Source organism: Lactuca saligna, chromosome 7 (assembly GCF_052625555.1).
Source record: "Lactuca saligna cultivar CGN05327 chromosome 7, ASM5262555v1, whole genome shotgun sequence".
NCBI classification, from domain to species: Eukaryota; Viridiplantae; Streptophyta; class Magnoliopsida; order Asterales; family Asteraceae; genus Lactuca; species Lactuca saligna.
In genome coordinates this window covers 179,064,876-179,077,074 of record NC_136423.1, presented here as the reverse complement: position 1 = coordinate 179,077,074, position 12,199 = coordinate 179,064,876, and the positions used below count along the sequence as shown (strand labels likewise).

Sequence of the window (12,199 nt, the reverse complement as noted above, 5' to 3'; positions counted from 1 at the left end):
ACTGAAGATGCAGATCAACCCCTTATTTTGTTGTGTTCTCTACCGAATTCATATGAGAATCTCATTAATACCATTTCGTATGGTAGAACAATTATTGTCAATGATGTGAAGGATGTCATTTTGTTTAAGGAACTAAAACATAAGCTCGCTTGTAGCAAAGATGGTTCTAGTTTGGTTTCAGGTGTGGTTGTAGGCAGGAAAAGAACACAAGATGAAGAGGGTGGAAACAAGGGGAGTCATGTTCCAAACCTAAAGCTTCATCCAAGGTTAAAAGCTACCTAATCTAAAATGATCTAAAAAACAAGGGCATACTATAACTTGCCCACATAATTTATTCGTTTCTTTCAAGGAATGGAATGGTAAGGACCTTTTAAACCCATTCACGAAAATTACCTGGCAACGGCATACAATGACACACTACTGATAAATTCTATCCTCATAGAACTTCTGGTTTCTTTTTATTTTTCAAATTTTCTGCTTCATAAGTATATTCTTCCCACATCACACTCCACATGTACACTAAATACTCCCAAAGAACACAAAATAAAAAATAAAAAATAAAAAAACATATTTTATGGTAGAGGGACCCGTTTTAAGCCACTCTTTCATCTTCAACCGAATAGTATATTCTACACCATTTGAACCATTCACGCTGTTCACCAACCAAACTGTACAAATGTATCATCTCCAACCCCTTTCGTATGTGGGGTCATGGCCCAGGGGTATAATCGTAATATACTAAGCTGCATTATAAGCTTATCTACTTTACGGACCTTACACCAATATTTTTTACACGAAAACGATACTGAGGTTGAGAATCTTCATCATCATCATCATCTTCATCCTCTTCACTACTATCATCTGCAACTTTATCCCATCTTGAATAATCAAGACGCGAATGCCCTTTCGGCCTTGGAATTTCCTCTTTCAGACTTTGCGTTTGAGGGGGCGTAATGGTAATTTCCACATTTTCAAGATTGCTTACCGCAGTATCGCGCTCATGTCCCTTTGTGTCATCAATATCGTTTTCTGCTACTTCTACTGAAGTCATTTCTTCTTCTTCTTCTTCTTCTTCTTCTTCTTCTTCTTCTTCTAGCTCGGGTATTGGAGCAAGAGACTTTCCTTGACCAAAAACATACAAAAATTTAATACATTTTTAACCCTTTTCTTTAAAACAAAGTTTCTTAAATTTACACATTTTTTTATCTGTTAACAATGAAATGTAGGTCAAAATAAAGAAAATCACAAAGTACTTTCATCAATTTAGCCATTATAATTTTTTGATCATTTAAAGAAACCATTTTTCCTGGTTAGCCGTTTTTAAAAAAAAAAGTTAAAATACGGAAAATAGCATTGCAATCTAACTGTTGTTACCAATATAAGCAAATTACACAAAATAGTAATGTGCTTACATTTGTTTACAATAATAGCAACATAATTTCATTTCTTTGCAAATAATAAAACCATATAGATGAAACTAGTAAAGTGCTTATAAGTGCTGGTTTACTTATTTCTATTAGACGTAATGAAATTTGTAAGGTGTTATTATGGATAAAAAAAATGTATGTTGTTAACTTGTTATAATAATAATCATAAGTAATAAATAAAATACATTTTATACGTTTCAAATTACAATATTACATATTGCTATTATTGGTAAAAAAAAAAGTTACGTATGTTGCCATTATGAGAAAAAAAATGTAAGTACTTTGCTAATATGGGTAAAATTTAAAGTACGTTGCTTATATAGTTATATTGGTAGAAATATTAAAGTATGCTGCTACTTTCACCAATTTCTTGATTTAGCCACCGAACTATTATTATTTATGATCATTATAATAATAATTCAGTGGCTAAATCAATAAATAACAACAATTCAGTAGCTAGCATATGTTTTTTCTGTATTTTTTCCTAATATAAAATCCGGGTAATAGAGAAAAATGGTTTCTTTAAACTGCCAAAAGAAAAATACAATGGTTTAATCACTACATAACATAGTTAATTGCCTAAGTTGATAAAAATGGTGAATGTACAAACACTTTTTGGCATTCTGCCCTAAAATATAGAGCACAAATAGACCCGTTTAAGATAAATCTGCAAAATTTCTACCTACAAAATTCTTTAAAAAAAAAAAAAAAAAACTGTGAAAATGATCAAGAAATGTTGTATCGAGGGAGTACCAATTGTGTCTTTAAGCGAGCTTCAAGATTTTGATATACTTCTGATGAAGGATTTAACTCAATCAGCCTGTTTACATCAAAGAGTGCAGAGTGGTACTCTTTAAGGGTGACCAATGTTTGAGCTCTCAACATTAAGGCTCCTGTATGCTCATGATCAAGCTCAAGCACTGAAGTACATTCCTCTGCTGCCTAAATTGATAACCAAAACTTTAATCAACAATCAATAGTTAACAAACAATCGATGATAATTCATCAATTCGCTCAAAATTTTGATAGATTGTGTCTTGGAACTCAAATTAACACTGGAGAAAAGGTAAACTAGCTTTTGATACTAGATATTGCGTACTAAAAAGAAGATGATAAAAGTACCTTTTTAAAGTGGTGGAGTTTGAGAAAACAGGCAGCTCGATTGCTATGAAGGGCGATCTTCTGAGGGTTTGTCTTGGCAATCGAAAGAGCTTCTGTGTAAAATTCAAGCGCTTCTTCATAGTTACCATCTCTGTACATCTGATGCGCTCTTTCTATCTTGTTCATTGTTTCTTGCTTTCTGTCACCTAGTTCTTCGATCCCCTTGTATGTCTCTATCGATTGGAAATATCATGTAATCAACAAGCGGATCCCATAAGTTCATGAAAGTTGGAAAACTTATCACCTATCAAAATCAAAGAGAGGTTGATCCGTACTGAATTGAATTGAACTGACGAGGAATTGGAGACGTGATGGGATAAAGAAGGTAAACGTGGTGAAGACAGAAAGAATAAGGTACAGGGACAGAGGAAGAATTGAGTATGAAATTTGCTTAGGGGAGGACGTTAATGGCGGCCATCGTCTTGATTTGGCACTTATTTGAGGAAATTTCTCAACTACATCAACCCTAAATTGCCCCCTGTCGTTTGCGTGTTTGTTCTTACCGATTCAAAAATTCACGTTTCAAATGGTTTTTAAATGGTTAATGAGCAAAACGACGTATTTGTTGAATTATGTAACGAGATGATTTTTTTGATAATTTATTATGAAAACTATTAATTTTTTTTTTAATTTTTTAATTTTAATTTTAACTTTTATTTGTTTTTAATTTTAATTTTTTTATAAGTTAGTAAAATAGTCATTATGCCAGCAAAAAAATTATTTAATTATATAGAAAATATGAATTGATATATTTTATTATTAATCCTTCAAATATTACTATTACTTATTTTTTGTGATATTAAAAAAATAAAACCTAAAAAAATTCAATATATTATATTAACATATGAAAATTTCTCTGTTTTATATTTTTTTTCATTAAAATCATTTATTTCATGCTCTTATTTAAATTAATACTTTGTGGCTATTTTTTGTTTTATTTTTATTTTTGTTTTTGTTTTTGTTTTTGTTTTTTTTTTTTTTTTTTTTTTTTGAGATCATGTTATTATAAAAAAGAAAAATGGTATGTTGTATGGTCTAAGAAGCTCATGCCAAGTTGTTCCAATACCAATACCAAAATGGATGGGTCAATCTCATAACAATAATAATAATTTAAGTGTGTCAATAATTTTAAAGCATTATACAAATCGTCAATAACGTATATGTCAAAACGCATGTTTAGTCTATATGTATTTTTTTAAGATGAACTCGGACCATCCTCTATATCAATAAAAGTTGCATACTTCATCCCTCATTAGTTTAACTTTACACGTTCCATCCATTTTGAGACATGAAAGGGATATAATGCCTTTTTCATTTAATTTTATATCTTAATTATTAAAAAGTATTTTATTTATTTTTCTATATTGTTGAAGAATACTTGACCACTACCACCATCGGTAATGTAATCTACACCATTACTGGAAAATGGAGCACCACCGCTACCCTCAACTCATCCCACCCACACCGTGGTTCAAAGCTCACCCGTTCCACTGAAAATAACCACCAACCACCACCTTAATCAATCTTTCATTCACATTTTGTAAAACTCTGGCGACTTCCACAACAACATCATCAGAAGTCTGACTAACCTCCAGTTTGATCTTCTCAAGCTTTTCAAGCATTTGTTTTGTTTTTGTTATTTCCTCCAATGAAGGATCCACACAAGAGTGCAGATCTAAAGGGTAGGAAAAGGTTGGGGAGGAGTGCAGATTCGTTACCCTCGAGCCGGAGTGTAGATCCACTACCCTCTCGTCGGAAAAACGAGAGGCAGTAATGGTTTGTTGCAACGATGGTAATGTGTAGGTACATATCTCCTTGGAGCTTTCTTTACCATCACTAACTGTGGGATTTGTAATTTCATCGGAGAAGGTGATTCCCAAATCTGCACTTCGTTCGACTATCGCCACCTGTTAGTCGCCCAACCAATATACATCTATGCAGAAACCTTAGAGCATTTCCAACCCACTCCCATTTTCCATTTTTTCTCATATTTTCCCCCCATTTCTCTCTAACCCTAACCCATTTATTCCCCAATTTTGGAGGAAGTGAATATTATAACACTAAATATGATGTTATACTATTTATTTATTCCAAAATGGAGATGAACTTTTAGTTGTCGATCTTAGTCCCTCTTTTATATATTTATACATTATTACTTTATTTTTATCTACTAATTATAATTTAAATGTATTATTTAATACTTATAATATTGTAATATATATTAAATTATATTAATTAATTATAAATATAAAGTATATTTTTTGTTTATCAAATTCATATGAAAATTTAAATACATATTGAAATTTTAAAATACAATAACATTTTACAAAAGCTTATAATTAGGTGTTATAAATATAATCTTATTTATTTAATAGTATTGTAATAAAAAAATATAGATTATACATTTGTTAAAAACCAAATTAGTAGAAAGGGTATTATTGACAATCTATATAAGTTGGAAAAATAGAATATACTGGGAATATACTTTTGGGGGGTAAAGATAGGGTAAAAATAAAGTGGAGTTGGAGGCGGTGGTTTCCGGTGTCCGAGTTTGAGTTTCAGATCTAAATACATATCTAAATGAGTTAGAGATTCAGAAAGGGTTTGATTTTTCATATCTGAATGCAGGTTTTGGGTTTAATATTTGATGTTTGATAATCACAAAGGGTTCATCAATGGTGGAGATTGCTTGTAATTGTTGGTGGTTTCTGGAAAGTTGCTTGAGCAGGATGATGGTGATATGAAGGAGGGGAAACAAACGATTTTTGGTTGGTTAGTTTTGCCAGATGAAAGGATGGGGACGGGTAGTTGTCGGGAGTGGGTGAAAACCGGAAGACAAAGAAGGAACTGGAGAAAAGGAAGGGGTAGGGATATTTATTTTCAACTTATTTTAATTTAAAAAATGATAAATTTATATAGAAAATTAAAGAAGAATTTTTTAAGGGCAAAATATTATTTTTATGTTTGGATGAATAAAGCATGCAAGAAAAAACAAATCCGAAGACGGTCCGAGTTAATTTTTAAAAATAAAAACTAAACATGCGGTTTGACACATGCTCGAGAAACAAATAATATAATTTACCCAAGTTTTTATTATAGATTTCACATGTAGAATTATTAGGCTCTCATGATATGGATCCGAGTTCATCTTAGTAGTTTTAATAAACATTTGAATAAAAACATGTTACTATATTATGATTTGAATGAAAATATATTTCTATAAAATGGTCATTAAGCATGTATTTAGGTAAGATTAAAATATAAAGTGGTTTTAATAGACAAAATATAACCAAATGTCTTTTTTTTTTTTTTTTTTTGAGCATTTAAAGACGATACTTTGTATTTTAGGGTTTCTTTAGAAAAACTAAACTTTAAAAGAGGTTCATCCACATTATTAGTTTTTAGCATGGGTGATTTTGTATTTTAATTTATAAATAATTAATATATTAAATATCTTAAATAATATTTGTTTTGTTTATCTAACCCTTTTTAATCAACTTAATCATTATAAACCGTGCATGAACCAGTTTTCATACAAGCAAATTGTAATTGCCAAATCTAATTATCAATAGTTATATTAAATAACTTCTGTATCCTGAAGGAACACTTTGGCTAATATAAAGTTATTAAAGGGCAAAGAGTGAAACATTTGGAATTTGACCGTTGGGAGAAAAATTCAAATACCCAAACGACGCTCCTGTTCTGTTCACCGTTAATCTCTCTCCTTAATCAATTCTCTCTCTCTCTCTCTCTCTCTCTCTCTCTCTCTCTCTAGAAACTGATTTAATGGCGGATGAGAGCAAAGACACTGCTATTACTACAGCGATAATGGAATCATCGTCAAAAACATTTCTCCACCCACTTCACGAAATCGCCATGACTCCAACCCACAAGCTTCTCTTAAAGCAATGGCTTAAAGAAGAAGAACTGATCTTGAACCGAATCGCTCTCAAAGAAACCCAGATCGATGCTGTTCGAAAGGAAATCACTCACATCTACTGTTTCTTCTTCCTGTTTCACTCGATCTCACTAATGCTCCTCTTCAGCAGCGCATCTTCTTCTACATCTGGATCCTGCAACCGATCATGGATCCCATCTCTCTGTTCTCTCCTCTGCTCCTTGGGATTAATCTGGGCCGTTCGTTACAAGACAGATACAGAATCGCATCTTGAGAAATTACTTGAGAGGGAGAAAGAAGATGGGAAGTTATTGGGGAAGTGTGTGGAGGAATTGAAGAAAAAAGGTTTGGAGTTTGATTTGTTGAAGGAAGTTGATGCACTTCGAAGGGCTAAAAGTTTGAGGGTTGAAGGTAAAGCTGTGAAGAAATGGTCAACGAGAGACTTTGTTACTCTGTTTTTCTTCACTGTTTCTTGTTTGGTTCTTGCTCTTACTAGGGTCATTCTCTGCAATTGATCCAAAATGGTGATAAGGGTTTTATTTTTTTTTATTACTTCAGTGGGATTTGGGTTCTTTTTCAGTAGATTGGGGATTACAGATGTTTGATTTTTGATGGTGGTGTTAACGGAAACTTTTGGTTTCTGGTTTGACATTGCATAATCATCTATGAATAGCAAATTACAAAGGATCAGATTCAGACACAGTAATAATAATAATATAATGTTTTGATTTCAGTTGCTTTCCAAGTTTGGTTTGGTTGATTTAGGATGAAGGTGTTTGGATGTTTGTTACTTCGTTTTTAAAGTGATTGATACGATTTTAGGCATCTTGTATACTTATAATCATTCGGTTAAAGTTATGGATGGGAAATATTTACTGGAACTCTAGAGGTGGTGATAAAATGGTTCTATCCGATGATTAAATAAGGACAAAAAACGGCTAATTCTTTAATTACCAATCAAAACGGCTACTTGTCAAACGTTTTTTTGTAGGGTATTTTTATAATTAATTATTAAATAATTGCTCAATTAATTTTTAGCATCATCAGTTTTGTGGCCACCGCAAGAAACTTGCTTACCACACCTCCTTTGATTTGTTTTGTGACCAATTAAAAAAAAAAGGTGGAGTAGCATCATCAGTTTTGTGGTATGATACATTTCACACCATGCTCTTGGGGCAAAACGTTGTGAGCGACTCACTAAGTACCAATAAACACTGTTTTTTTTACCGGTGGAACAAATCTCATTTCTTATCACAAAAAAGTTGTATCTATATATTATTTATATCATCACGACTATAACAATTACATCTTGGTTCAACCATCTTCCGATAAACAAATCATAAGTTTAAATCAAGGGACTTTACATATATACCATCAAATCATCAAGGCCATTATTGAACTTAAAACCACTCAAATACACGTGTGGAGTAATACCACCACTTGCTTCAATATCTCCCAAAATCACTGCTACCACACATAACATTGATGATCATCATGTTGGCAATGTTTGCGTGCATAAAACAACTATTATAACTATTTTCATTTCGTTTTCGTCAAATTTAGACATTTATTTATGTTGGAAATTATAGAGATAAACTTGAAAGTTGACAAGTTTCCTCTATTATACATTGGTGGGGGAAGAAACCTTTAGTGAGTTTATATATCATTTCTCTTGATAGGCCTTCAAAGGCTTAAGTGGATCAAAGGAATGGGCCAATCTCATGCGCGCGCCTAGCCTAGCACTAGCCAACGCCGCGAGTGCACGATTTAGGCGCACTTGTCACGACGCATCGGTCGTTGGGAGCTGATGAACTTTTATTTTGGCGAATTTCGGGTCAAGTCGGTTTGACCGATCTGGCCAAACGGTTGACTTCGTAGATATGGCAACAGAATATTATACCACTTCGTAGATATGACAACAAAATATTCTGGAAGGGTTAGAAAACGGCTAGCTTGGAGAGCAAGTCGTCGCCCTAGGGTTTCCAAGGGTCGACCCATGTGGGCCCCTTTTTTGCCTTCTAGGGTTTCGATGCCTATAAATACAGCTCCTTAGAAGTCATAGTTGATACTCACGAAAAAATGAAAGCTCTCTCATTCTCTCTGCAATTTCTTTCTGGTTTCTTAGTATTCACTTTGCGTTTATCATTTTCCATTGATGTTGGAAACTCGATAAATCTACATTAAATCATGGGGTTTTACTTTGTTGCTTACAGTCGATAGAAGCGAACTAAAAACATTTAAGGACAGGAGTTCGATTAGTGCAATTATTCCACAATCAAGATCCAAACTCAGCTGTCAACATGTTGGCTTTATATTATTGTACTGTTTTTACTTTCGTCCAATAACAAGACACTCTCCTTCTACCTTTCTTATAATCAAATATTCAGATCTAATCGAGAATGATCAATCTAGTTTTTGGACGAAACTTGGTAATCATATTAATAATAATTGGATCTATTATTCGCAACTAATCGACATATAATTCTCAATATTATTTTTCGGTTTCCTTGCGTGTATATTGGTTCTGATTAAACAACAATCTTAAAGGGTTTTATAATTTGTGTTTATAAATCAACAAACTAATGGACACCCAAATCCAACCTGCTAGTCTCCACTACATGAATCAAGAGTTTGCCAAGCTAGACCGATTCGATGGTCAGAACTACACCCGCTGGGCTGACAAGGTCACGTTCATGCTTTATGTATTGAAGCTCGCCTATGTTTTGGACCTAAAATTGGCCCCAATTCCAACTAATCCAATTCCTGAGGCAGGGAAAATTGTAGATCTAACGATCATCTCTGATTTGGAAAATCAAAGGGCTCTACGTAGAGAGTCTGAGGAATTATGTGTGGGTCATATAAAGAGCTCACTGTCTCATCAGATCTATGTTTATGTGTCGGTCAAAGATCCGATAGAGCTATGGAATGCTTTGGAACTCAAGTACGAAGGTCCAATAAGTACCTAGTGTTAAAGTACCTAGAGTTTCAAATGGATGATGACAAACCTATCATGAAAGAAGTGCATGAAATCCATGTCATGGCCAACAAGCCGAACGCATTCTCCATCTTGATACCAGAACTCTTTCAGGTTGGTGCGATTATCGCAAAACTACCATCCTCATGGAAAGACTTCTCTAAGAGAACGATGCAAAAATATGAGGACTACTGCTTGGATGATCTGATGAAACACCTTTGCATTGATGAGGAAACTCACATGAGGGACAAGCGTGGTAAAGTCGAATTGAGTGTGCATCATGTATCAACTGGGGGTTCTGGTCATAAGACCAAGAATCGGGGAAAAAACAAAAGGAACTTGGGACCCAAGAAACAAAGCTTTAAGAAACCAAGTCATCAGAATCCTAACTCAAAGCTGATGATGGTCGGACCTTGCCACGTCTGCACAGAGATTAGGTACTATGCGAGAGAATGCAAAGATCGAAAATCAGAGTCGGTTGCACATGTAGTAGAGTAAGTAACTGATATGGTGGAAAGTGTGAACCTTGGAGAGATTTTCATGATCTCTTTGATTACCCGTGTAATCTATGTTCGAGGATGGTTCGTAGACCCTGGAGCCACTGTGTATGTTTGTGGGCAACAATAGAGCTTCTGCACTTACAATCCAATGCCACTAGGGATGGTAGTTGTCTGTGTTGATGTTCACAGAGCTAAAGTTCAAGGAAGAGGTGATGCTCGTCTGAATTTCACATGTTGTGAATTGGTTACCCTTCAAGACGTTCTTCATGTTCCCACTATCTCGAAGGGGTTGGTTTATGCGGACAAGTTTGACAAAGGTGGGTTCAAGATGGAGCTTGAGAAAGGTAGGATTATGATCACTAAGGGTAGAAGATATGTTGGGAGGGCGAACAATAGTTCAGGGATGTATCGTTTGAGCATTAGTGATGTGGGGAGTGCAAGTGGGCCTAGTGTTGATAGTAATGGTGCAAGTGTGTCTAATGTTGCTAGTAATGATGTAATTGGTGAATTGGTTGCTAATGTGAATGAAGTGAACTTCTGTTATTTTGTTTGTTTAATTTCTTTATGGCATAAATGTTTAGCACACACTAATGTTAAAAATATTGAAAAAGTACAAATTAAAGGAATGTTAAAATATGGATAAAAAGATTTTGAAAAATGGGAAACTTATGTGAAATCAAAGTTTACAAAGAAACCATTTCCATCAATTAAGAGAAATACATCATTACTTGATTTTATTCATTATGATATATGTGAATTAAATGGAGTACTTAATCGAGGAGGAAAAAGGTATTTCATCACATTTAGTGATGAATCTAGTCTATTTATTTGCTGGGATCAAAAGATGAAGCTTTTGATGCATTTAAACAATATAAGGCTGAAGTCGAAAATCAACTTGAAAGATACATCAAAATTCTTTGCTCGGACAGAGGCGGAGAATATTTCAACCAAGAGTTTGACACATTCTGTGAAGAGAATGGAATCAAATATGAGAGAACTTCACCATATGCTCCCTAACAAAATGGTTTTGGCTGAAAGAAAGAACTGAACCCTTTGTGAGATGGTCAATTGTATGTTGAACCAATCGGGTCAACCAAACTGTAGGAGGAAGCACTATTAACTGCTTGTTATGTTCATAATAGGATCACTAGTCGTGTGATTCCTACACGCGCTTATGAGTGGAAAAGTAGAAAGCCTAACCTAGACCATTTGAAAGTGTGAGGGTGTGTTTCTTATTATCGGACTCACGATCATAAGCGAAACAAATTGGGAGCACGAGCTAATAAGAGTATATTTATTGGATATGCTCACAATAGCAAGGCTTGCCGATTATTACATGTTGAATCATGTGTTGTTATGGAATCCAGAGATGTGGAATCCTTTGAGGACAAGTTTTTTAGGGATGGTGAAAAGTCCATTCATACAACACCTACAAGTACTTCTTGATAAATACTCTCACCTCCTCCTATTTTGGAGGAACCAACGAGAAGTACTAGGGCTAGAATAGAGAAAAGTCTTGGAGATGATTTCTATTCTTATTTGGTCGAAGGAACACAAAATAAAGTGACAAGAGAGGTCATCTTTATTATTAACTTGGATGATGATCCTAAGATCTTTATTGAAGCTATGACGTCTAGAGATGCTTCTTTCTAAAAGGAAACCATCAATGATGAAATGGACTCAATTATGGGTAATGGAACCTAGGAGTTAGTTGATCTACAAAGGGGAGGAGATCCATAGTGTAACATTACGTTTAAAATAAAATAAGTAAATAAATAAGTAATAATATTTAAAACTTTGTGATGTAATTGATTTTCTTAGCCCTAAATCCACAATAATTTATCAGTGTTAGCCTTGGGAGTTAAATGTTATAAACTCGGGAATTTACAGTGTAAATTGTAAAATTTGGACTTAAATTGAAAAGAATTTGGAAGCTGGGGGCTATTTGGTAATTATTGGCCTTAGTTTGAAAAAAATCTAGTGGAGAGGGACTAAATTTGAAAAAAAAAGAAATAAGTTTAAAAGAGACACCGGATAAACCCCGTGCCCCCTTCCCCTCGTTTTGAAGATGCAACCTTAACTCATTTTTCCTCTAGCTGCCACCATCTTTGGAAGACTCTCATCTGCCACTTGCTACTTCGTCGTTGGACGTTGACCGTCTTAGCCCGCTTCCGGTGACGTCGTGAGCAACCGAGAGATAGCCGTCAAAGACTGAAAATGGAGTTTTGAACGCCGACTC

General features: G+C 34.2%; 2 protein-coding genes across 2 annotated transcripts; one reads left to right on the top strand and one right to left on the bottom strand.

The window, feature by feature from the left end:
• Positions 1–436: 436 nt before the first annotated feature.
• Positions 437–3,108, bottom strand: LOC145005272 (Tetratricopeptide repeat (TPR)-like superfamily protein). The gene is made up of 3 exons (XM_078964345.1): positions 2,550–3,108; positions 2,181–2,369; positions 437–1,117 (listed from the first exon to the last, which is right to left on the bottom strand). Exons 1-3 carry the CDS (start codon positions 2,712–2,714, stop codon positions 761–763), a joined length of 711 nt encoding a protein of 236 aa, XP_078820471.1. The 5' UTR covers positions 2,715–3,108; the 3' UTR covers positions 437–760.
• Positions 3,109–6,285: 3,177 nt separating this feature from the next.
• On the top strand, positions 6,286–7,219 carry LOC145005416 (uncharacterized). The gene has a single exon (XM_078964501.1). The coding sequence runs from the start codon at positions 6,375–6,377 to the stop codon at positions 6,999–7,001; it is 627 nt and encodes a 208-aa protein (XP_078820627.1). The 5' UTR covers positions 6,286–6,374; the 3' UTR covers positions 7,002–7,219.
• Positions 7,220–12,199: the final 4,980 nt, after the last annotated feature.